The 23,395-nt window shown below is 29.6% G+C and overlaps 3 protein-coding genes across 7 annotated transcripts in view; 1 reads left to right on the top strand and 2 right to left on the bottom strand.

Annotated features, from left to right (window-relative positions):
- The window catches only part of LOC109601331 (uncharacterized), a 113,605-nt gene extending 108,368 nt beyond the window's left edge, over positions 1-5,237 (bottom strand). Inside the window, exon 1 of the mRNA XM_049962896.1 lies at positions 5,007-5,237. The gene's annotated coding sequence lies outside the window, so the exon portion shown is untranslated. The remainder of the gene's footprint in view (positions 1-5,006) is intronic.
- A 1,281-nt stretch (positions 5,238-6,518) lies between these two features.
- On the top strand, positions 6,519-7,935 carry LOC109601330 (N-alpha-acetyltransferase 10). 2 transcript variants are annotated; one of them, XM_020017563.2, is made up of 3 exons: positions 6,519-6,608; positions 6,894-7,205; positions 7,467-7,935. In XM_020017563.2, the coding sequence occupies exons 2-3, from the start codon at positions 7,045-7,047 to the stop codon at positions 7,810-7,812; spliced, it is 507 nt and encodes a 168-aa protein (XP_019873122.1). In that variant the 5' UTR covers positions 6,519-6,608; positions 6,894-7,044; the 3' UTR covers positions 7,813-7,935. The 2 variants fall into 2 exon arrangements, with proteins under 2 accessions (XP_019873122.1, XP_019873123.1); XM_020017564.2 differs by lacking the exon at positions 6,519-6,608 and adding an exon at positions 6,685-6,841.
- Positions 7,936-8,724: 789 nt separating this feature from the next.
- The window catches only part of LOC109601328 (breast cancer anti-estrogen resistance protein 1), a 44,310-nt gene continuing 29,639 nt past the window's right edge, over positions 8,725-23,395 (bottom strand). For all 4 annotated transcript variants that reach the window (XM_049963580.1, XM_049963579.1, XM_020017560.2 and 1 more), the window contains one exon: positions 8,725-22,190. In XM_049963580.1, coding sequence (XP_049819537.1) covers positions 20,664-22,190 — 1,527 coding nt within the window. In that variant the 3' untranslated portion in view covers positions 8,725-20,663. The remainder of the gene's footprint in view (positions 22,191-23,395) is intronic.

Here is a 23,395-nt window from a genome sequence, read left to right as displayed (position 1 = left end):
GAGGCGTTATGAAATTAATAAGAACAATTACGATGTGCACAAGGTATAAAGATTCTAACGTGGTTCCTAATTATTATTGTGTTGGCACGCATCGAAGTATTGCAATGTTACTTAATCGCTGCTATTTTGGCCAAAATCAAAACTTCCTGATATTTTTATTATACACAGTTTATTTATAGAATATGATTTTCAATATTGCAAATTACATAAATTACTAAACAATGCATATTAATGGCGTTTATTCATTTTATTATGGCATAATTTTTTACTTACTTAATAAAATTTATAAAAAATTTCTAGAAAATTATTTTTAAATTTGTAAAAACTTAAATTGCAATTACATCTATATATATTTTTTTGTAATTTATGTAAAAATGTAAATTAATTAAAATATTCAACAATAATGGTTACAGTTTATTGTTATAATATTATTTTATATAATGTAAATTGTTTAAAATTACATATATTTAGTATTTAATAGTCTTTGTAGTTTAAATTAATATCATTTTTCAATATTTTTAATTTAATTTTTGCATTATTTATGTAAATAACATAAATTAATTAAAATGTTCAACAATGATAATGAATGATAATAATTCTTTTGATTTAATATATAATTTTATACTAAAATAATTATTAACAACTTAAAAATATGTATTTTTTATAAGAACTGTTTAGTATTTTATTTAAATTATTTTTTTATTAAAAAAGTAACAATATATATGGAATAATAAGATTATTTTTATGAAAATTTAGTTTTTCTTGAAAAATATTAATTTATTATTATATGTTATATAAATAATAAAAATTAATTAAAATGTTAACGACGATAAATCATCATTTAAAGATTATTGTTATTATTATATTATTTTATATAAAAAATAAGTAATAAAAAATTAATGAATTTTATTTGAGTTACCTACTTTTTTCTTAAAAAATTACATTAAATTAAACTTTGTTAAATTATTTCAGTATTTTTATTTTTCATTAACGTTTTCACAACAGTTATATAAATAATAAGAATTAATTAAAATATTCAACATAATAATAATATATAATATTCAAAATAATAATAAATAATATTATGATATTCCGTTTGAAAATAATATTTTTTATTTAAATATCTATTTTCTTTCTATTACAAAATTAACAAAAAGTGAGTATAAGTAACCTTTTGAATAATTAAAAATAAAATACGAATAATTTTTCTGTATAAAAATTGTATTTTTGAATAATTTTAGTTTAAACAAACATTTCATGATCATATTTCAAGTTTTTCTAAGCTATATTATATATTTTATATTTTCTACTAATTAATTTTCAAATCGGCTATAATTTCTTTGTTCTTGATACACTTAAAAATTTCTTAACGTCCCCAAAAGTAAATAATGCATGAAATTGTCTAACATCCAACTAATTTTCATTTATATGCCATTGTTCTTAAACCCATTTGTGTATATTTTCGGCACGACCAAACAAACACGATACGAATTTTAAACGTTGTTAATCTATTGATATAATTTTTCACGATTTTAAATTAAACAGTCAATCTTCTACAGTAACTTTCTCGATGTTTTACTTATACATCTTTTCCTAATAAATCTTGATTGAAAGTCAACTGCCGCATTTTAGATTCAGTTTTCGCCTGAAAACTTGATTGTTCACACGTTAAGGGCAAATCACCGACGGATTAATACCTAAACTGTCCACAGACTCGAGATCGAATGTAGGTCGGCAAGAAAATGAAAACATAATATTAATGAAATTATTGTATAAACATATTGACTTTCGAATATATGCGATGTGCCACTTCTTTTCCAAGTATCAACAGATGTATTTAATACGTTCGATTTTTTACAATGGCATGCCTATCGATTTCCATTGTTTTTCATTTCAATGAAAAGCACACTGAATTTCTTTTCTTTAAGGAATTATCTGTATCGCGAGCGACGTATTCAGAGCATCTAATATGTCTAATTGTTAATAAACAGGAAATTACTGACAATGGTGCGGTTTCGAGGCAATGAAACTCGATAAAAGAGAAATTTCATCAAACGTCTGCATTGTTGGCAGGTCTCAATTTTCATCAGAGTCGTGTCTCGTCGCATTGATACAACATCGAATGCTTAACAATCACTGGACATCTTGTTTTCTTGGGAGCAAAGCGGAGAACAAAAATTCAGCAACATCCCGCACCACCTTGATTATCGTCCTGTTGAATTAACAATGCATAAATGTTCACCAAGCCAATTTGCCGTACTTAGCACTCGGTTACGAACAAATAGAAAATAAGGCGTAGACGTTTGTCTAACAAATTAGTAGCGTTTTAGTTTACAGTTGCAGTTGAAAGGAACGGGCAATTGTCAATTGGCAAACACTGGTAAATACCATGTAAATACCGTTAAAATTAGAGAGCTTTAAATGGCATAGGAGATCAATAGGAACTCAATTGACATTAGACGATATAGAAATTTTTGGCATCGTTTTGTTGAGTTAATAAGATATGGACACCATGTATGTCCAGATTTTATTTAGCACACATGTGCTTTTTATGTCACTGAAACGAAAAAATGGTTTCACACATGACCTCTCAAATATCGTTTGTAAACTATAAAGCTTTGTTTGCTATACATGATCAGTGGAAAATTATTGGTAGTATTGAATATTTTTTTACTTTGAAATTAGTAGGATATGAACATAATTGTGACCAGATTTTATTGTCTCACTATAACAAAATGAAAGGTTACACTCTAAAGATCTAAAATGAGGTTTATAAGTTAAAAGGTTTTATTTGACTTATACGATCAGTAGAAAATATTGGTAGTACTGACCAATTGGTTCAGATTTTATTTAGTACACATGTGCTTTTATTCTGTCACTGAAACAAAAAGAAAAGTTTCCTTACATGAATTCTCAAATAAGCTTTGTTTGACTTATACGTTCAGTGGAAATTGTTGGTATTATTGAACATTTTTTAGTTTTATTAATGTATTAGTCATCATCATAATTATACGAAAATAAATATGTTGTCGACCTATAACATTAAAAATACAAGTTTACGGATGGCAATAACATTAATAAGCGGCTACGGACAGGTAAATTACAAGGCATTTAAATAAAAATGCACAATGCAAGCAAGGTACTATAACCACAATAGATAACGTATTTTTATTGGCTTTGTTGTGGTCAACTATAAATTATTATGAAAAAACTGGCCGGTTTGATGTAAGAACATTCGTGACCTTTCAAATTCATTTAATAATGTGATATTTTTATAAAAAGTCAAGAAAAAAAATTCTTAAATTATTTATCATTAATAGCCGACTTAACTTTCATTGCAAAAATGATGCAAAATGTTTATTTATTATATTTTATAATTATCATGTATAAACATATTCATAATAGTATTCATATAATTACGACAGATGATCATAAAGTCCTATAAAACAATAAATATTGAAATGGAAATTAAATTGAATTTAAAAAGCTCTTTACTTTTGTAAACATAATTTTAACACATTCATATATAAATTTTATTGTTAAATATATTTATACATTTTAATATCCAAACAAGGTACCACAAGCACAATAGATAACATATTTTTATTAGCTTTATTGCAGTCAACTGTAAATTATTATGTAAAAAAATGGTTACCTTCTTCTAGGACTATTTTTTAACTATTTTTAAAAATATTATAATTTTATAAAAAGTCGAATAAAGTTATTAATTTTATCTCTTATAATATATTTAATTTTACTCTAACTTAACTTTTCATTGCAAAAATTATTTATAAAAATGTATTATTATTTTTTTTTAATTAAATAAACATATTTATAAAAATATTTATATAATTATAACACAAAATAAACATAATTAAATCTAAAAGAACAATATATAAATATATAACTGATAAGTTATTTACTGTAAATATATTATTATACCACAGATATATAAATTGTATTGTTAAATTTATTTTCATAAATAACCAAACAAGGTACATACTACAACCACAGTATAATATATTTTTATTAACTTTGTTGTAGTCAACTACAAATTATTATTTAAAATATAGTTACCTTGACTTAAAATAATTTAATTAGAATTTTAATCTAATCTAACTTTTCATTGCAAAAAATTATTTTAAAAATTTTATTATTTTCTATAATTAAATAAATAATATTTAAACATTTATAATAATATTTATAACAAATATTATTATGTACATTTTTCAAGGTTATTTACAATAATTTTATCTTCACATTTCTACAATTTTTTATGAATATACTTACGTGTTTTATATATAATTATATATCGGTATTTTTTAAATAATAATAATAATAATAATTAAAATATTGAAATAAATATTTTTTACAATCAAATAAAAACATATAAAAATAAATAAAACAAGACATAAATATGGAAATTAATAAAACTGAAAAACTTTTGTACTTATATTTTAACATATATATGCAATTTATGATATTAAACAAATTTATGTGTATAATATATTTATTTTTTATGATTTAATTACTATAATTAATATTTATATAATAATTAACTTTTTGAGATGTAACATTATACAACATTTAAAAATACGTAAATAATCAATTTGAATATGTTTGTTATAATTAAATAGATAGACAGATTAGAATTAGAATAAATTTTTTGATGAATCTAATAATTCAATTTATTTTAATTTAATACAATAAAATACTTTAAAAAATTTGTACGTTCATCAATAAATCTAAAGTAAAAATAAAAAAAAATTATATATTACTTTAAAAATTTTCAAATTTCGCAATTTGATGTAAATTCTTCGAATGTAATTTAAATTAACCGAAACGGCGAGATCGTTAACTTTAAACGGTCATTTACAAAGCAAATTTGTGTTGGCCACAACTGGTATAAAAAGCAGGTTTGACACCTCGGATCCCCGTCAACGAAATTCACTTTGCATAAAAAAAACCATCACTGGGAAAAATAAATCAAACAACAAAAACCGAACCTTTATCTAACGCCTCTCCTCCAGCAGCTAGTTAATCCAAATCACTGGCAAACACCAAGCAAAAATTCCGCAAAGAAAAAATAATTAAAAACCACCACAACAAGAAGTCCACAACAGACAGTCACTGAACGTAGGATTGACACGAAAACGGAGTCGCAGTGAACGGGTGCGGGAGCCGGCGGCCGTGACGTGGTCCTCACAGGAGGAAAGCTCGCAACGCAGTGAAGAAAGAAGAAAGCCGCGGCCGCGGCTCCGCTGTCACGTGACCACTTCTTCGCGAAGCATGAGAGTCCGTCGACCGGACATCCTATGCACGTACGGTCCTGCGGGTTCTTGTCCGGTGCTAGCGTCCAATATTTTAGGGCTTCATCCATTTATGATGTGGCTCGATAGTTGCGGTTTATTTTTAATTTGTTTCACTGTATAATGTGATACAAGGATAGCTAATAATTCAAAATTAGCTGCTTTAAGCTATGTATATCTTATACTACAACTCTATAAGAAAAAAAAAACATAATAATTAATGAAATATTTAATTGACATTAAAATATTTAAATTGTTTTATTTCAGAATTTATTGAAATATATGCATTTATTGCATTAGATGAAAATTATAAACAAATTATCGTATTAATAATAAAATAATGATTAATAAAATACTTAAAAACTTATATGTAAAAATATAAATAACATATTGAAACAGATGCATATATGCAAATATTTAATATATATCTTAAAATATTTAAATTCTTTTATTACGAGGTTTATTATACTTTTCACACAAAAAAAGCATTGGTGGTTATAAAAGTAGGAATAAACAAATTAATTTAAACATAATGTCAACTTATGATTCATATTCAACGAAAATACTTAAAAAGCATGTATGTAAAAAAGTAAAAATTTATTTAAACAGTGAAATATACAAATACTTTTTAATGAATCTTAAAATATTTCAATTCTTTTACTACAGGTTTTATTAAAATTTATAATTTCCAAAAAAAGTTGTATTGATTGTAAAAAGTATGAATAAACAAATTAATTTAAAAAATTGTTCACATTGTATGACAAAAGTATGTATATTAATAATGAAATACACAATTATAAAATAAAAAGTACAACAACAATAATTAAAATCGTGTGTGTAAAAACGTATGTAACTTACTTAAACAGAAAGAAATATTTTATAATAAATATTAAAATATTTTAATTTTTTGCTCCGAATTTAATAAAATTTATAATTTTCACAAAAAAAAATGTATATTAATATTAAAATACTCAATTAAATTACAAGATGTTCTACAAAAATACTTGTGCGTAAAAATCTAACATATTGTAACAGATTTTAAATAGAAACATATAAATATTTTAAAATTCTATTGGAATCGTTTAAAATTAAAAATTGTCTAATAAATAATAATGATTGCAAGTATTAAATAAAAAAAATATATAATAATAATAATTCGCTTGTAAACAAAATACTTGGTGAATATTTAAATTTACCGCTTATTTCTGTCCAACCTCGTGCAATCAAAATCACCAGAATAAAGCATGGCAATTTGACAAATTGACGTTTTTTTCGCCTGTTATGTCGGCGTAATTTAAGGTGAGGAACTCCAAAAAGTGCTGAAATAGTGTCGTCCAATAGTTCAAAGTTCTAACTCGCCTGATAACATGATAATAAATAACTTGCATTTATCAACAAAATGGCGTAAAATCAACGTCTCAGTTATCTGTGACTGTTTTAAAGAGGAGGTAGAACTAACATGAACGGTTTACTTAAAGAAGTATTGGATCTCACGCTTAATATATTCCTGATACTTGTTTTCATTGCTATTTGTAATGATCTAAATCGTTGATTAAACATTTAGGTTAATGTGATGTGTTGTAGGGTGGTTGATTGTGTGGAAAGCAGTGTTGTCCAAATTAGCCATCGTCCGCGAACTGCAAGCAAGCATTTGGGGCCACAAACGCGACAAACCAGACGACAATTCTAAATCAACTAAAGTTAAATCTAGAAGAGACTGACATAACCCATAAAAATGAACATCCGTTGTGCAAAGCCTGAAGACCTAATGAACATGCAGCACTGCAACCTGCTGTGTTTGCCAGAAAACTATCAAATGAAGTACTATTTTTATCACGGCCTTAGTTGGCCCCAGCTCAGTTATGTGGCAGAGGATGAAAAAGGGAATATTGTTGGGTATGTAACAATTTAACAGGGTATATGCTTATTACCAAATTGCTTAAGTTAAATTGTATCAGAATTAAAGTTCACCACAAATAAATGAAACATTAATATACTATCCTCTTATTAAACATATGTTTGGTTCACACTTTTTAATAAGTAATATAAGTGCCTAATTAAATAATTGATTTGCTCATTAGAGATTAATCTATCAGTACTTTAATTAATTAAAAATTTGTACCTTATTATATAACCAATATTTTTTTCTATTTAAAGGTATGTGTTGGCAAAAATGGAAGAAGACCAGGAAGAACTGAAGCACGGACACATAACATCATTGGCTGTGAAACGATCCCACCGCAGATTGGGCCTGGCTCAAAAGCTGATGGACCAGGCCTCTGAAGCAATGGTTGAATGTTTTGATGCTAAATACGTTTCCCTCCATGTTCGTAAGAGCAACAGAGCGGCCCTAAATCTGTACAAAAACTCGCTAAAATTCGAAACGGTAGAAATCGAACCTAAATATTATGCAGATGGTGAGGATGCCTACTCAATGAGAAGGGATCTTTCAGAGTTCGCTAAGAAAGTTAAGAAAACAGAGGAATGTACAAACGAGGAATAATTGTGTTGCAGAATGTCTACTGACGCGGTATTTATTCGAGTATATGTGTTGAACTTTTGGGCTTTGTATAAACGAATTATACATTTTTATTAAGTTAATTTTCAATAAAAACTTGAAAACGTACGTTTCTGCATCGTGATTTCCCTTTGACATTTGCGATACATACCATTAATGGTAGGTGCTAAAATTAAACAATTTTGGGTATTCATAATTTTATTGGAACTTTTTAAGGATATATTACACTATGTTCTAACTAACATGGGAGTATTTTAATAAAATTGAAAATAAATTTCTATATTTAAAATTTTTCATACTTCCAAATTTAATTAAAAATTCATAATTATTTTGTTAAAACACGCTGAATTTAAATGTAAAATATAAAATATATTCTTTTTTAACAATTTTGAAAATAATTACTTAATAAGTATTTAAACTCCCTACAATTAAATTTTCATTTAAATAAACTTAGGATCGACTGTACGAACTTTACCTATTTATTTACAATTATTTTATATAGATTGAGTTTTGAGTATGATTTTGGATCTCCTCTTTAATGTCGACCATGGCGGCAGTTTTGGATGTTAATTAAAACAGTTTCAATAACATTGTTGGATTATTAACAATCAAAAATCATTATTCATTTAGACAATTTACAGTAATCACACATTACAGAAACATTGATCATTTTTTTTGTAAAATAATTTTGAAAAATGAACATTCTGACAGCAAAACAACCTTGTCTCAATTAAATTTTGTAACAATTTGGTTTGTGTAAACGAATTACATTTTTATTAAGTTAATTTTCAATAAAAATTTAAAAATGTACGTGTATTTATTCGTTCTTGAGTCCTGATTTCCATTGAACATTTATGATACTTACCAATAATTGTGGGTGGATAAATAAAATCATCATTTTGGGTATTCATAATTTTATTGGAACTTTTTTAAATGTTAATTTCGTAAATATAAAAATAAATAACTAAGTATATATTACACTATGGACTTAAACTAAAGTATGTAACATAATCATACTATATACAAATTATAAACATGGAAGTATTCTAATAAAATTACAATACTTTGATACGGTATATAGGGAAATGAATTTCTATTCTAAACATTTATATTTAAAATTTTTCATACTTCCAAATGTTATCATGTGTCTTAGAAGAGTATTTAATAGTAGTAATAACCAAAGGTAAATCATTTTTTTAAAACACCTTGTGTTGTAAAATTTGAATTGCTCATTTGAGATTTTTTACAAGCAGAATTTAAATACAAATATATTTCGTACGTATAACAGTCCTCAAAATAGTTACATATCGTTATAGATCAATTTTAAATTCTTCTAGATTAGTATGGGAAAATACTTTTATTTGCAAAAAGCAATTTAAATATATTTTTAATATTTATTTAAAAACACTAATTCCTAAATATAAATAAATATAAAATTACAATATTTTCCAAAAAAATAATTTGATTAAGTTTATTTTAGAATCTAATTTTTAATTTAACAAAATTTTCTTTAAAATGTTAAATGATAATAATAAATCAATTAAAATGTTTATTGAAAATGAATTTTTAAATGAAAGATAATTACAGCCATCGATATATTTGTAGGTAATTATCTTTCCAAACAAATGGAAACATTTAGAAGTAATATTTGAATATATCTGAAGCTGAATATATTTAATGTAATACATTTAATTCTTTTTCCTTGACTGTATTACTTTAACTACAACAATTGTTTTCGTTGATGATAAATATTTTTTACAACGTAAGTTTAATTTGATTCTGAAATTGATTTATTTAACTCTATAATATTAGTATTGAAAAAGGTGTGATGCCATATTTACCTATAAAAGTTTTCGCCATCGTTTAATATCACACCAGCCTTAAAGTTAAATAGAAGATCCATTTATTTAAACTTAGTTTCAGATACCCGAGAAGGTTCACGAATTAAGGCATTTAACCACACCAAGTTAATCAAAATTCCCAGCTAATTAACAACACTAGCGTATAAAACAGTTACTACTTACTTATATAGGCGATGCATTTTTTGATTAGTCCTAATCAAAGTATTTCGAATATGCGAAATTTGAGTTTGAACTTACTTACTTACTTAATTTAGATTACCTCAATACCAACTTTAGTACGGCAACACTTATATGAGCCTAGTATCAAGTAGTAACAATTTTTTGCTCTTCTCCCAAATTGTTTCTATCCCAACCAAGTTCATTTAAACTCCGTACAATTAAATTTTCATTTAAATAAACTTGGGGTCGAGTAACCTAAATCGGTGCTCTCTCGATTCAAGTTAGTCGACAGTACCAAGTTTACCTATTTTTTTTTACAATTATTTTTTTCTTTAGAGATGTTGTTTCGGGTATGATTTTGGTAAAATCTAAAAATTATTTTAAACAAGTTCTCCTCTATTTTGTGCTCATCCATGACAGCAGTTTTAGATGTTAATTACGTCAGTTTCGATAAAATCGGTGGAATAATAACAATCGAAAATCATTATTAATCTAGCCAATTTACAGTCATATATACAGTAATCACTAACACACAAGTCAGAAACATTGGTGATGATGATTTTTTTGTAAAATGACTTTGAAACATGCATATCCTATCAGCAAAACAACCTCTCAATTAAATTTTGTAGCAATTTGGTGGAAACTTAAACTATATATTGATTATTTCGATAGATAATTTCTATTTTATATACTGTAATGCAATGTAATATCAAACAATACCAGTTGGTGTTAAAACGGTTATTTTTAATTTGTACTTGATGAAATTATGACCAATGTATTTAAAAGTATTAAATATATCACATTAAACTGTAATACATCGAGATATCATAAAATGCATATAGCTTTTAAAACATCCACTTTTGGTGTCTGAACTAATTTTTGGAAAATTAGTAGTAACTAAAAGTGCATGTTTCAAAAATACAAATTTACAACAACTCTATTCTACAGAACTCTACATCCCTTGTAATTACCGAATTTATATGTATCTTTTGCTATAATATAATTTCCTTGGAAGACCTCGCACAAAGCTAAAACTGGACAAATATTAAATGCAATTTGCTATTAAACAAACTCTAATGTATTTTATGGCTATATATATAAAAATATATCAGTAGTGTAATTCGGTCGCTATAAGGGACTGTTGTTGATTTCTACAATTACATTAAATGTGGTTGGTCTCATTTATATTATTTAATAAAAAAAACAAAAAGGGCCCTCAGTTATTGTTCACATAAAGCCGAGAATATCCGATTCGTCCGCCTTATATAACGGAATTCCCTCTTTACATATCTCACTGTTAAGACCTACTCAGCCGAAATATACTATTTTCAATAAATAAAAAGTTTTCTTGAGAAAACTTCTTTAACTTATCTCTTTCCTTACCTTCCAAATAGATATGAAACATGTATTTTTAATTCTCACAGCCAGCAAGTTGTTGGTCAACTAAAGTCAAGAAAAGTGTTTTCTGCTTATCACAGAACTGCTTCTTTGAATCTCCATTGTGACCTACCTCAATGGAATTAAATCTTGATTGGTTTTAATTGTTACAATTGTCATTTCTGGCAGTTTTACAGTTTTCTTGTAACGGATTTATTGTTCACGGAATGTGCATCAAGTGTATCTCTAAACTTGCATCAGTAAATGCGCGAAGGAAAAATCGGTTTTTGTCCACCGACATTTCGGATTGCTAAAAATAACGAGGTAACACGACCATCCCTTAATTAACAGTTACGTGGTAATTTCAAGTTAAATATCATAGACATCACACGTTAGTCTATGTAAATACTAATACTAAAGTTATTTACATTGTATTTTATTTACAGTTTATGAAGTAGTGCGAATAAGCTTCACATGATAAAACTGATCCAAAAACATTTCTCAAAATGGGTGGTTTAAGGTGATGAAAATGTTTTTGGCCCGTTCTATTGCACAGCCGTCACTTTTTATGTTATTTGAGTTTAGTTTCGGGTAACCTGTAGCTTTACTCTTCGTCTTTTGGTGTCGCTAAGTTAGTATATCGCCGTAGCTTGTTTTTTTTTTGTTAAACTTCACGACAGAAACCGAGAAAAGCGTTACTGACATGAGACATCAAAACAAATCAACATAATGACCATACAAAGAAAGGCACTGAAAATGTGCGTGTTATGTTGACTAGCGTACAAGTGTTGTGTCATATTTTACGAAAATACTTGCAAAAATCAAACTGGGTGCCCTTGTAAATGCAGCCAGTTAAAATTATATGTCTAACTATTGCGTTTCATCACTCTAAATGGTTAAATTGAATTAATTTTGTCTATATGGTAGTGGTACAGACAAAATCATTCCAACTGGTTAAATTGTAATAATTTTATCCACGAGGTTCAGGTGGTATGGACAAATTAGTACAACAGTTTTGATATTGTGACTATCCTAAATTACTATTCTAATACATTTATGGACATGTGATATTGATGCATTAATTTCACTGCAAAATAATACTCCGAACACAATTTACTTCGACTTATTATCAAATTGGAATAAATCGCTTCCGGAGTTTTCAGTCCATCGTCACGTTTTGCTTTTTTAATAAATAAAGGAACTTACTGTGTTTTGTAGCAAAACGCTGTTTAATAGAAGTAAATTAGCATTTGACACGAATGAATTTCGACGACCATGCGGAGGTTGGTGGGACACTTACGAACCAACTCATTTGATTGTCGCAATTCACTTCATTATACCTACTTTATACATATTGCTATAGCATATACAAATATTTCAATTAAAACGATTTGTGTTTGTGTCACAAAATATTAATAAGGGAGAGTTACATGTCTGATATGTGTTGGTTCACGTCTTGTTTATCAAAACATCTGGTCCCAAAATCACGATCATTCCACGATAGTTATAATGAGAAGGAAATTTATGTTAAAACGGGAATGATCTTAGAAAAATGGTGAAAAATGAGCCAAGACAAATGAATGTTTAGAAAAAAAAAATTGGGACTCTTCAGAACGGTGTCCAAGTTAAAAATTTAGAGGGCATTAACTAAAGATGTTCCACAAATGAAATCGTTTTAATCGGCAACCATATTTTCAGTAAGATTATATTTACAAGAAGCTTGCGATCATCACATAAAATTTGCAGAAATGTACAAGCATCTCAGAGAAATGCAGAGAAAAATTCCAAAAACGTTTCTCCTTTTCCTCCGAGAAACATTTGAACGACAAAAAATTTAATCCGGTATGAATTAACAAGTACACGAGAGGATTATGTTGGTCCAAATGCAATTTTGGGAAGTGCAGAGAAAATATTCTTTTTCTTCTCCGACCTACGTTTAAACGACGAGGAAATCAATCCAGTTTGAATTTTAAATAAAAACTATTCCACAGTTCAACTTGTTTAAAACCAATTTCATCTTAAAATCAGGGATAGTCAGAGAAAATATCTTAGGTTTAGAGACTTTCTCTTGTTACTCTAACAAAAATTTGAATAACTGGATTTTAAGCAATAACTATGGCACAGTTCAATTAGTCCATACCGAACCTCAGAAAAACACTGAGAAAAACGTCATGTTAATCAAGACTTTCTTTGGTTTTTCTGAGACACATTTGAATGACGAAAAATTTAACCGTGTCTGAACTTTAATTAACAAGTATGTGAAAGATCTGTTTGTCCAAAAGCATTTTAAACAAGTGTAGGGAGAAAGTTATCTTTCTATTGCGAAAAATGTTGAAACCACGGAAAATTCAATCGAGCTTGAATTTTTACAACTATGCTCCAGTTCACTTTGTTCAAACCTTATTCGACCACAAGAGAAATACAGAAAACAAATCTTAACAAAAGTTTCTGTTATTTCTCTCTCCAATGTTTGAACAACGAACAATTCAATCAACTTTGAATTTTAATGGACAACTATGATACAATTCAATTAGACCAAACCGAATTTCAGAAAAATACTAGGAAAAATATCTTACTAACCAAGACTATCTTTGATTTTTCTGAGAAACGATTGAGCGAAGGAAAATTTAATCTTGAGTTAACAAATATACGGAAAATCATGTCCAAATGGATTTTAGAGAAGCGCAGAGAAAAAGTTCCCTTTCTTTTCCGAAAAACGTTTGAAGGATGTGAAATTCAACCAACCTTGAATTTTTATTAACGATGTCATAGTTCAAGTTGTTCAAACCTCTTATTAACGACCACCACAGAGAAATGCAGAGAAAAAATCTTAAATGCGAAACCTTCTCCTATTTCTCTGAGCAATGTTTGAACAACGAAAAATTCAATGAAGTTTGAATTTTAATAGACACTATTACAGAATTCAATTGGACCAAACCGAATCTCAGAAAAATGCTGTGAAAAATATCTTAATTACCAAGACTTTCTTTGGTTTTTCTGAGACACATTTGAACTACAGAAAATCCAATCAAGTCTGATGTTTAATTAACAAATATACGAAAGAACTGTTTGTCCAAATGTATTTTAGAGAAGGGCAGAGAGAAAGTTCTCTTTCTTCTCCGAAAAACTTTTGAACAACGCAAAATTCAATCGAGCTTGAATTTTTATTAACTATGTTCCAGTTCAAGTTGTTCAAATCTCTTTTTAACGACCACCAAAGAGAAATTCAGAGAAATAAATCTTAACATGCGAAACTTTCTCTTGTTTCTCTCAGCAATGTTTGAACAACAAAAAATTCAATTCACGTTGAATTTTAATAGACAATTGTGATAGAATTCAATAGGACCAAACTAAATCCCAAAAAAATGCTAAGAAACATATCTTAATAATGAAGACTTTCTTTGGTTTTTCTGAGACACGTTTGAACGAAGGAAAATTTAATTGAATCCGACAAGTAGTTAATAAGTTTGCGAAAGATGTTGGCCAAAGGCATTTTAGAGAAGTGCAGAGAAAAGCTCTCCATCTTTTCCGAAAAACGTTTGAACGACGAGAAACTCAATCGAGCTTGAATTTTTATTAAGTTCAAACTTCTTATTTGACTACCATAGAGAAATGCAGATAAAAAATTGTGCATTGTGAAAGTGCAAAACTTTCTCTTATTTCTCTCAACAATGTTTGAACAACGAAAAATTCAAACAACTTTGAATTTTAATAAACAACTTTGACACAATTCAGTTGGACCCAACCGAATCACAGAAAAATGTTGAGAAACTTAGATAGTAATCAAGGCTTTCTGTGGTTTTCTGAGATACGTTTGGACGACGGAAAATTTAATCAAACCTGATCTTTAGTTAACAAGTATTTTAGAGGAGTGCGGAGAAAAAATTCACTTTCTTCTCCGAAAAACATTTGGACGGTGTGAAATTCAATGTCCCAATTCAATTTGTTCAAACCTCTCTTTATTGACCACCATTGACAAATGCAGAGAAAAGATCTTTACAGGAGAAACTTTATTTTGTTTTCCTCTTTAATGTTTGAACAAAAAAAATTAAATCATTGAATTTGACACAATTCAATTGAACCAAACTGATTCTCAGGAAAATGCTGGAAAAAGTATCTTACAAGCAACACTTCCTCCTGTTTTTCTGAGACACGTTTGAGCGACGAAAAATCAAGTCTGAATTTTAATTAACAATTAGCTATAATTCAACTTCTCCAAGCTGTAAGTTAATATTTACAATATTTTTCGATGTTTCACTCAAAATAAGTTTTTTTAATATGTTAATTTGTTATTAGTAATACGAATGGTGAATTTTTCGAGTACTTGTGATGTGAGTTGATACTATTAAATTTTGTAAACAACTGCAAAGTGTGACATTTTTCTTTTTTCAAAAAGTGCTGGTATGAAAAACATTATTATTCACAAGAATATTAACTTTATCATGGATCATTTGGAAATAATTTTGGGAAAACATCATCAAACCAGTACATTTTGTGACAAAGTTCCAGTTCTTAATTTTAAAATTAAATTTAATTATGGCATTATAATAATTTTGAGGTAGATATTCAAAGGTTAAAAGAATGTTATAGGGGGAATTTTCGTAGTGTCCAGATATTTCATATTTACATAGCACCATGCGATCTGAATTAAACAGTTATGTTTAAATTTCTTGTCGTTCAATTTGAGGGGAAGAATGTTGACTTACAAGTTAATTATTATTATTATTATTAGTATTAGTATTATTTTGTTTCATTGTTTTAAGAGTGACATAAGTCTTATTGTGAAGTTTTAGTTATTTACACATTGATTGCAACGATCGACAATGTGTTTATTATTATGATTAATGTTATTTTGTTCTTAAACTATAATTATGGAAACTGCGATATATTGTAAAAACTTAACCGCAGTTGATTTGTGCTTTAAATTGTGCGTTATAATTTCTAAGTAAAAACCAACAAATCAACATAAAAATACTTATATCAAAACAAATTTTTAAAAGATAAAAATCGAAAGTAAAATTTAAACGTTGGCTCACTTTTTATTAAATTGGTGGATTTTTTAATGAGATTTTCCAATAAACTACACCAAAACATAGTTATTCAAAAAATAAATGAAATGAATGAAATTTTATTAATTTTTTAAAATGTTATTAATTGATGTTTAAATCCCATTGAAAATCTCAACCCTGTTTGTTGATTTTTTTGTTGTAACTCGGTTAAGTTTTTCCCTAATTAATTTTGTACGTATCATACCCTAATCTTTTGTGCGTTTAGTTTATTCAGACATGAAAATTGTGCGCATTGTTAACGGATTTTTCAATTTAAAATTAATTTGCTAAACTACATATAGGTAATTTATCGTTTTATTGTTAATAACTACTAGCAAAGCAATGACACTTTTTGTTGGCTAAAATGTAAAAAAAAATGTTTAATGAATCCTTATATTTAATTGTGCGAATTTCAATTGCGTGGACTACTTTTAATTTTATGATGATGTATAATGTTAAATGTATAACAGAAAATAAGTATTCCAATTTTATGTAAATCACATCAGACCTAATTTAATGAAGTAAAAAGTAATTTTAAAAGTACTTTTTTAAAATCATGACAGAAATTAACGCCTACAATATAACGAAATAGAAAACTTACCCTACTTGAAAAATTTCAATATTTCAAAAGTGAGGTCAAAAACACCTAAAATAATTCACCTCACTGATGCAGATATTGACAAAATCACTTATCAATATTTGAAAATATTGTGCGTATCGGTTATTCCTTTAAACATGGATCGCATTAAATGTTTCAATTCAAGCCATGTTTAAATTTGAACTGCAAATATAACTTTACATTTTTGTACATTTATTATTATTATACATTGTGCGTTAATTCTCAACGTATTAAAACATGCAAACCAAACAGGAGTTCTGGTGTCCATTTTTAGACGACAAAGTAGTTTTGAGATTACATTTATTGAATTTTAAGTCCAATTTGGTCATCTTCTAAAAATTTTCACGCGTCTGGTAGACATTGTTTTAATACAAAAGTTATAGGAGCGACATTTTAATTATTAATTAATCAACCTCTTCCTTACAATTGTCTTAGGAGCCATGCATCAAAAACATTTGTAAACAAACATTGAATGTTAACTGATAATCACAACGTCGGACCCGTTTAAGAAAATCTAGAAGTTATTAACGATAACACGATTTTCTAGTTAATTTAAATTTAAATACATGTCCTATAACAAATTAATAACTTCCAAATTTAAAACCGAATGATTAATTTAATTCTTTGTAATACAATAAAATTACTGTAAAAATACACTTTGCGAAAATATTTTCATTACTCTGAATAAATGTCTGTCTTCTATTGAAGTACAACTACTCCAAATACTTCAATCCAAACGAACCCTGGAATCGCCAATTGAAGTATCATTACCCAAAATACTTCAATTAACGGCGACCCCGTGACAGTAATGTCGTCCATTGAAGTACCATTGCCAAAAATACTTCAATCAAAATCGACCCTGTGGTAGTTGTAACATTAGCCTATGTTATTTATAAATATAGTGATATTATGCGTTTCAATGCAAGTGTGCGTATCTGTTGTAATTTAGAATTCTGTTACATCAAAAACGAAGATGTAATCTTTTAACCGATTGGATCAAAGGAAAACTGTGAACTAGTGATGGGCCAGTACGGAAGATAATAGCCGATTGTCTCGACCGTACAAACGTCTCGGTTGTTCTCGATTGTACGGTCTCGTAGCAGGATCGAGGCAGTTGAATTGAGACAGTCGAGAAGAGGGCGGTACAGCCGAGACGATCGAGTCCAACATCTCGATTGTTCGGTCGGTTTAACGACGACCAATCATTCCGATTGTTCAAACACATCGATTGTTCGGCAGTGTTTCGGAACTGTAGATCATTCGATTGTTTAAACATCCCGTACTCGCCCCTTACTACTACTGTAAACTAGTTAACTTAAATGTACATAGTTAAATTACCGAAGATCACTCTTGGCATCTGTGACAGACGCCAGAGCCAGTTTGTCAGGGAAATAGTAATGAACATCATTTACTCGTTATATTTTTTTGCCATAAATATACAACGTGTGCATGACCAATAAAAGATGCGATTTAAATTTTTGCTAAGTTAAAGCTTCCTGATTTAAATAAAGGTAATCAAATAAATTACACCAACAGTTAACGATTACCCTCACATTAATTGCCAATGCGCTATTTAAGCCTCACTTCGATCCTCGAAAAAGGACGCTCATTGATCATGAGCAGTGCTTTAATAGGTACCACTCATGCGCAGGTCCACATCCCCCACTCTGTCGCAGTTGGAAGTGTATACACATTTCAGCAACTTCAATTTAAGAATAATAGTCAAATCTGTGTTTTCCGCGAACTTACACAAATAAATTGATTACATCCCTGATTAACCAACGTAAATTGAATTCGGCAAATTAAAACGGCATATAAGTGAGTGCACTGAACAACGAAGCGGACTGAAAAAGCGGTGGAAGATCTATTTTATCACTAGATAACGGCAAATGCGGCAATCATTACCCGGATTGAACTCATGTTGCTCGTTTAATTGCATAATATCTACTTCGTGTTTGTGTTACACCTAAATTTAACGAAAAAATTACATCAAACACGAACGAAAAACTGTGTTTTGGATTTCCCTGAAATCTATCACATTAAGATTTAGAGGTTGTTAGGAGTACAATCTAAGTGTCGCAATTATGCATTGTTGAGTATTTGATCAGCTTATGTTAGTTTGTGTTTGTCATCCTTTAGTTCTTGTTTTTGGTAATTGCTTTTAATTTTGTAGTAGGCCGTCTACAAGGCTGCATAATATTAATTATGAGTCTATTTAACCCCAATCAAGATTTAATATCAAAGATACTAGACTACTGTTGTAATTCTAAAGACATGTCCTATATACATTACACCTCAACAGTAAAATTACTGGCAATGAATTTATAGATGTTATTTGGTTGTGTTATTTATATTTGTAAATGTGGTACCGAATATTATCCTTGAAATTCACATTATGATGGTGGGATATAAATTTATATCTATCTATCTGTGGGGAGCTCAGAAATACATCTCAATAATAAAAATTTAAGTTTTCCGAATGCAACCACACATACTTTTAAATTTTTATCTTAAGAATCAGTCTTTCCTTGAGACCCCCGTTACCTAAATATATACACTTACTATATATACACATACATGCAACAACTATACACATTTACGAGATACCAATTTATATCAGCTGAATGAATTAAAATTAAATTTAATTAATAAACTCATATGATATTGGTGGTTTACAAGGAGGGATTCCATCCCTTATAAACACATCAACTGAATCTTCTTTTAAAAATCTTATAGTATTCGCACTAGTGGCTATTAGTCGTTTTTATAAGGAATTTTAAAGTTTCAGTTGAATTGACAATATCATAAGAGACCCGCATTACCCATTTAAAAATAAAATATTTTTATGAAAACAATACACAAACCAGTGTTCACAAACAAACTCCTAAGGTGGTATTTGCTACGTGTTACAAATTTTTGGTCCCAATCGGACATGGAAACATAACCCACTGCTTCCCTCCCATATGATTACGACACGATGCAAGTTAATTTTAAAGAAGTTTATAATTCCGACAACTTACGCTGTCAGGTTACATTAAATTATCCACTTCCAACATCAACCGTGCGAAAATTTTGCTAACGTGAAACTTGCTTACGTTTCAAATTACTTTTGAGGGTGCTTAAAGACTGCAAATTGTGAGTCCCTAAATTAAGGAATGATTATAAAATTTGATACTTGAACCAAAACTTTTATAATTACATTCCAAAAAATTATCTCTTACAGTCAAACTAGGCCCCGATATAATAAATCATATCGAAATTATAAATAATTAAGTAATTTGCTCCATAACAATTAGGAGTATTTATGGAACTCAATTTCATGTATGTATATTTTCACAAAAATTTAATTACAAATAATGAAAAGTTCATGGACAATGAATTCAAGAATATTCGTTACCACTTTGTGTTAGAGATGTCTAATAAAGCGAAAAAAATTATAATCGTCCCCCTGAAAGAAAAATTAAAAGAAAAAAACAAATCAAAAAAATTAAATGAATTTATTATAAATTCAAAAATATAATAGTATAAATGACATGCTGTTGTTTTACAATGTTTAAAGCAATAAATAACAAAATCTTTGATAAACTCAGAAAAAACACCAAGCTGCTTTTTGTGCGTCTTGAAATAATTTAACAAAATATAATTTATATACAATATTTTTATCAATAATCCATTTTATATACACTCAATAATTAAAATGAGACCAACCAAGTGGTACATTATATATTAAAAAATAATCAGTTATATATTTTAGTAAAATCAGTCGAAAATTTACAGAGGTGCCGCAGCCTGCACCAAGCATACCTTAAGATCCTTCGCCATATGTGATATATCGACGATGGAGTCGACCATTTCTTGGACCGCAGTCACAGATGGAAATTGTAAGGCCGCATGCTTCGTCTTATTTACACTAGTGGCGAGAGCTTCCGCCAGGGAGTTTGAGCAATTCAGCGATCGTTCCTTGATGTCCTTGCAGGACACGTTCCTGTGGACCGTGTCGCCGATGTGCACCAACTTGTGGGCACTGAGAACTACGAATTTACCGTGAGCCAGGAACACCTTCGGGGGTTGGTTGTGTTCCACGCTGTCCAAGAAGGCGTCGATGGCTTGTGTCAGGTGTTCGTGATGGGTCACCAACTGGGCGGCGTAGAACGACAGAAGTTGTTTGTCGTCGGATGCCAGTTCTGTGGACTTCTCGTCGAAGGCGAGGTCGTCCGCATTCTTGATGCAGTTGTTGAAACCCTTTCGCAGTTCTTGGGGAAGGTCGTTCAGTATGTCTATTCGGTTTTTGTTGGTGGTTTCTTTAGATTCTAGGCTGACGTAATCGTGTTCGTCGGACCATTCTATGTTGTTGCCAGACTCACGTTTGAACAGTAGTGTTCCGTTGCCCTGGATGAACGACGCTATCTGTCGGATATCTTCTGTTAGGGCCCTGGAGCAGGCCACCAGTTGTTCCAGTTCGTCGGGCTTGTGACACTTGTCGTCAGCTTCGCTGCGGGATAGGACGTCCACCGACCAGTTCTGCTTGTTCAATTGTCTACATGCCTCCTGAACCAGACTGTCGGACTTTTTCAGGGCCAACACAAGGGGCGTCAGTTTGCCCGCCAAATTCTTGTCGGAAGCTCTAGCTGCGTTGCCCAGCGTGCCCTCGCCGAACTCCGCAAGGTCGTGTAGCGACGTCTTGAGCCGCATAATCGCAAGTTTGATCTCCATCATGTTGGATTCCAGTTTGTCGTGACTCCGCCATTGAGGCCCCACGAAACCGAGGAGCTTCGAAATGGCGCTGGTCGTGTCAGTCTGTAGTCTCTCCAGGTTCTCAAGTGCGGAATTGATCTCCAACGGCAGCTCCTTCGGCGGATGCGATGGCGGCACGTCGTAGATCTGGTGGTGGTTGTTTAGCACGGTGCGATTGTGCGGCTTGGGCACGTCGTAGTCGGGCATGTTGGCCAGGCTGCTGCGGTTTGATGAACTTAAAGAATCCGCGGTGAGCGAGCTGGCCGAACTGGATGGGGTCAGGGTGAGGGGATTGTTGTGCAGGGGTCGCGGTACGTCGTACGCCTCGCCGAAATCACGGTTGACGGGCGAAGCGCACGACGGAGCCGGCGAACATCGCGGACAGTTGCGAAAGTTCTCGTTGCTTACTGGAATTGCACGCGGCGGCACGTCGTAGTCCCCGCACTGATCCCGGGGGCTAAGCCCTGGGCTCAGGCCGGGACTAGGCGACGCGACCGGCAGGGGGCTGCTGCGGGGGGGCATGTCGTATAGGTAAACATCGTTGAATTTCTTCGGGGTGACGACCTAAAATAAGAACACATTTTTACTACACATTCTCTATGCGAATCGGCAATTAAAATGTGGAGAATCCAAAAGAACAACTCGATTCAATATAATTTAACATTAAACAATTTCTTTTTAGCTAGAAAATTTAGATATTTCTGTTTTAATGTTTAAACTGTTAAAATGATTTCCATACAATCCTGAAAACATGAAAAGTTTTAAAAAATATTCAGCAGTGTAAGAAATAGGGTAAGAAAGAGTAAAATTTAGCAGAATCTATGTTACTGTATCATTGGGAAAAATTACATCGAATTATAAGTATATATTTTAAGATTATACGTTCCAAGCTTAAATATGATTAGACAAAAGGTTCCAAAAATATGAAAAAAAAAGTAAATAAATTTAAAGTTGAAAGCCCGTATTTATTCAAAAAAACTTGAACACAATTTTATTTTTATTTTCTTCATTATTGGACGTTTTATACCTGTTATCAAATTTTAATCACCTGTATCAGAAACAAAATAAATAATAAAAAAGTACAAGTACATTATAAGAGATACAAAAATAATATGAATTTTTAATAATGTTTCATATTGTTTTTAACATATTTCGTAAAAATTCAGAGATACGCCTTTCTTTTTTCTATCTATTGTAACTAAAAATAATAGAGGGTCAAAGTATAAATCACTCTACAAATGGTAAAAATCAAAAGGAAATTAGTATAAAAATTAAAAAAATTGTGAAATTACAATAGGCCTATATAAGTTGTTATCTGTATTGCCTAACTACAAAATGTTTCCATGGTGGCCCCTGTCCATGAATTCTCGATAGACAACACAGAATACACGAATCTCGTCCATTAATCCACATACATTTTCAAATTAAAATAATTAATTAATTTTTAATAAGTACACAAGTTTGTTATGTTCCTCTTTGATAATAAATAAATGTTTCTGTATCTTAAGTACATAATAATACATAATCATCATGTTCTGTTTGAAACTAAATTAATAAATATTATTTTATATTAAAGTTGTCAATAAAAGGCTTTATTTAATCTTTGATATGCGTTTTCTTAAACATAAATAAATAAATTATATTTCCAACTGAATTATAAAGATTATCATATTATAAGGCCGTCAGTAAATAGAAACAATCAATAGTTTCATGGGGTGTGGACTTGTTGAGAATATTTGTAAACAGGCACAACAGCAATGAATCAGTAA

This window comes from Aethina tumida, chromosome 2, assembly GCF_024364675.1.
Source record: "Aethina tumida isolate Nest 87 chromosome 2, icAetTumi1.1, whole genome shotgun sequence".
In the NCBI taxonomy this organism is placed as follows: domain Eukaryota; kingdom Metazoa; phylum Arthropoda; class Insecta; order Coleoptera; family Nitidulidae; genus Aethina; species Aethina tumida.
The sequence above is the reverse complement of the archived record's forward strand: the minus strand, read 5'-3'. Positions and strand labels throughout refer to the sequence as shown.

Bases quoted from the DNA above. Each gene is read 5' to 3' on its own strand.
- LOC109601330 (XM_020017563.2), top strand. From the start codon at position 7,045: ATGAACATCCGTTGTGCAAAGCCTGAAGACCTAATGAACATGCAGCAC. The intron at 7,206-7,466 runs GTATGTAACAAT...TTCTATTTAAAG, and splicing joins GAAAAAGGGAATATTGTTGG to GTATGTGTTGGCAAAAATGG.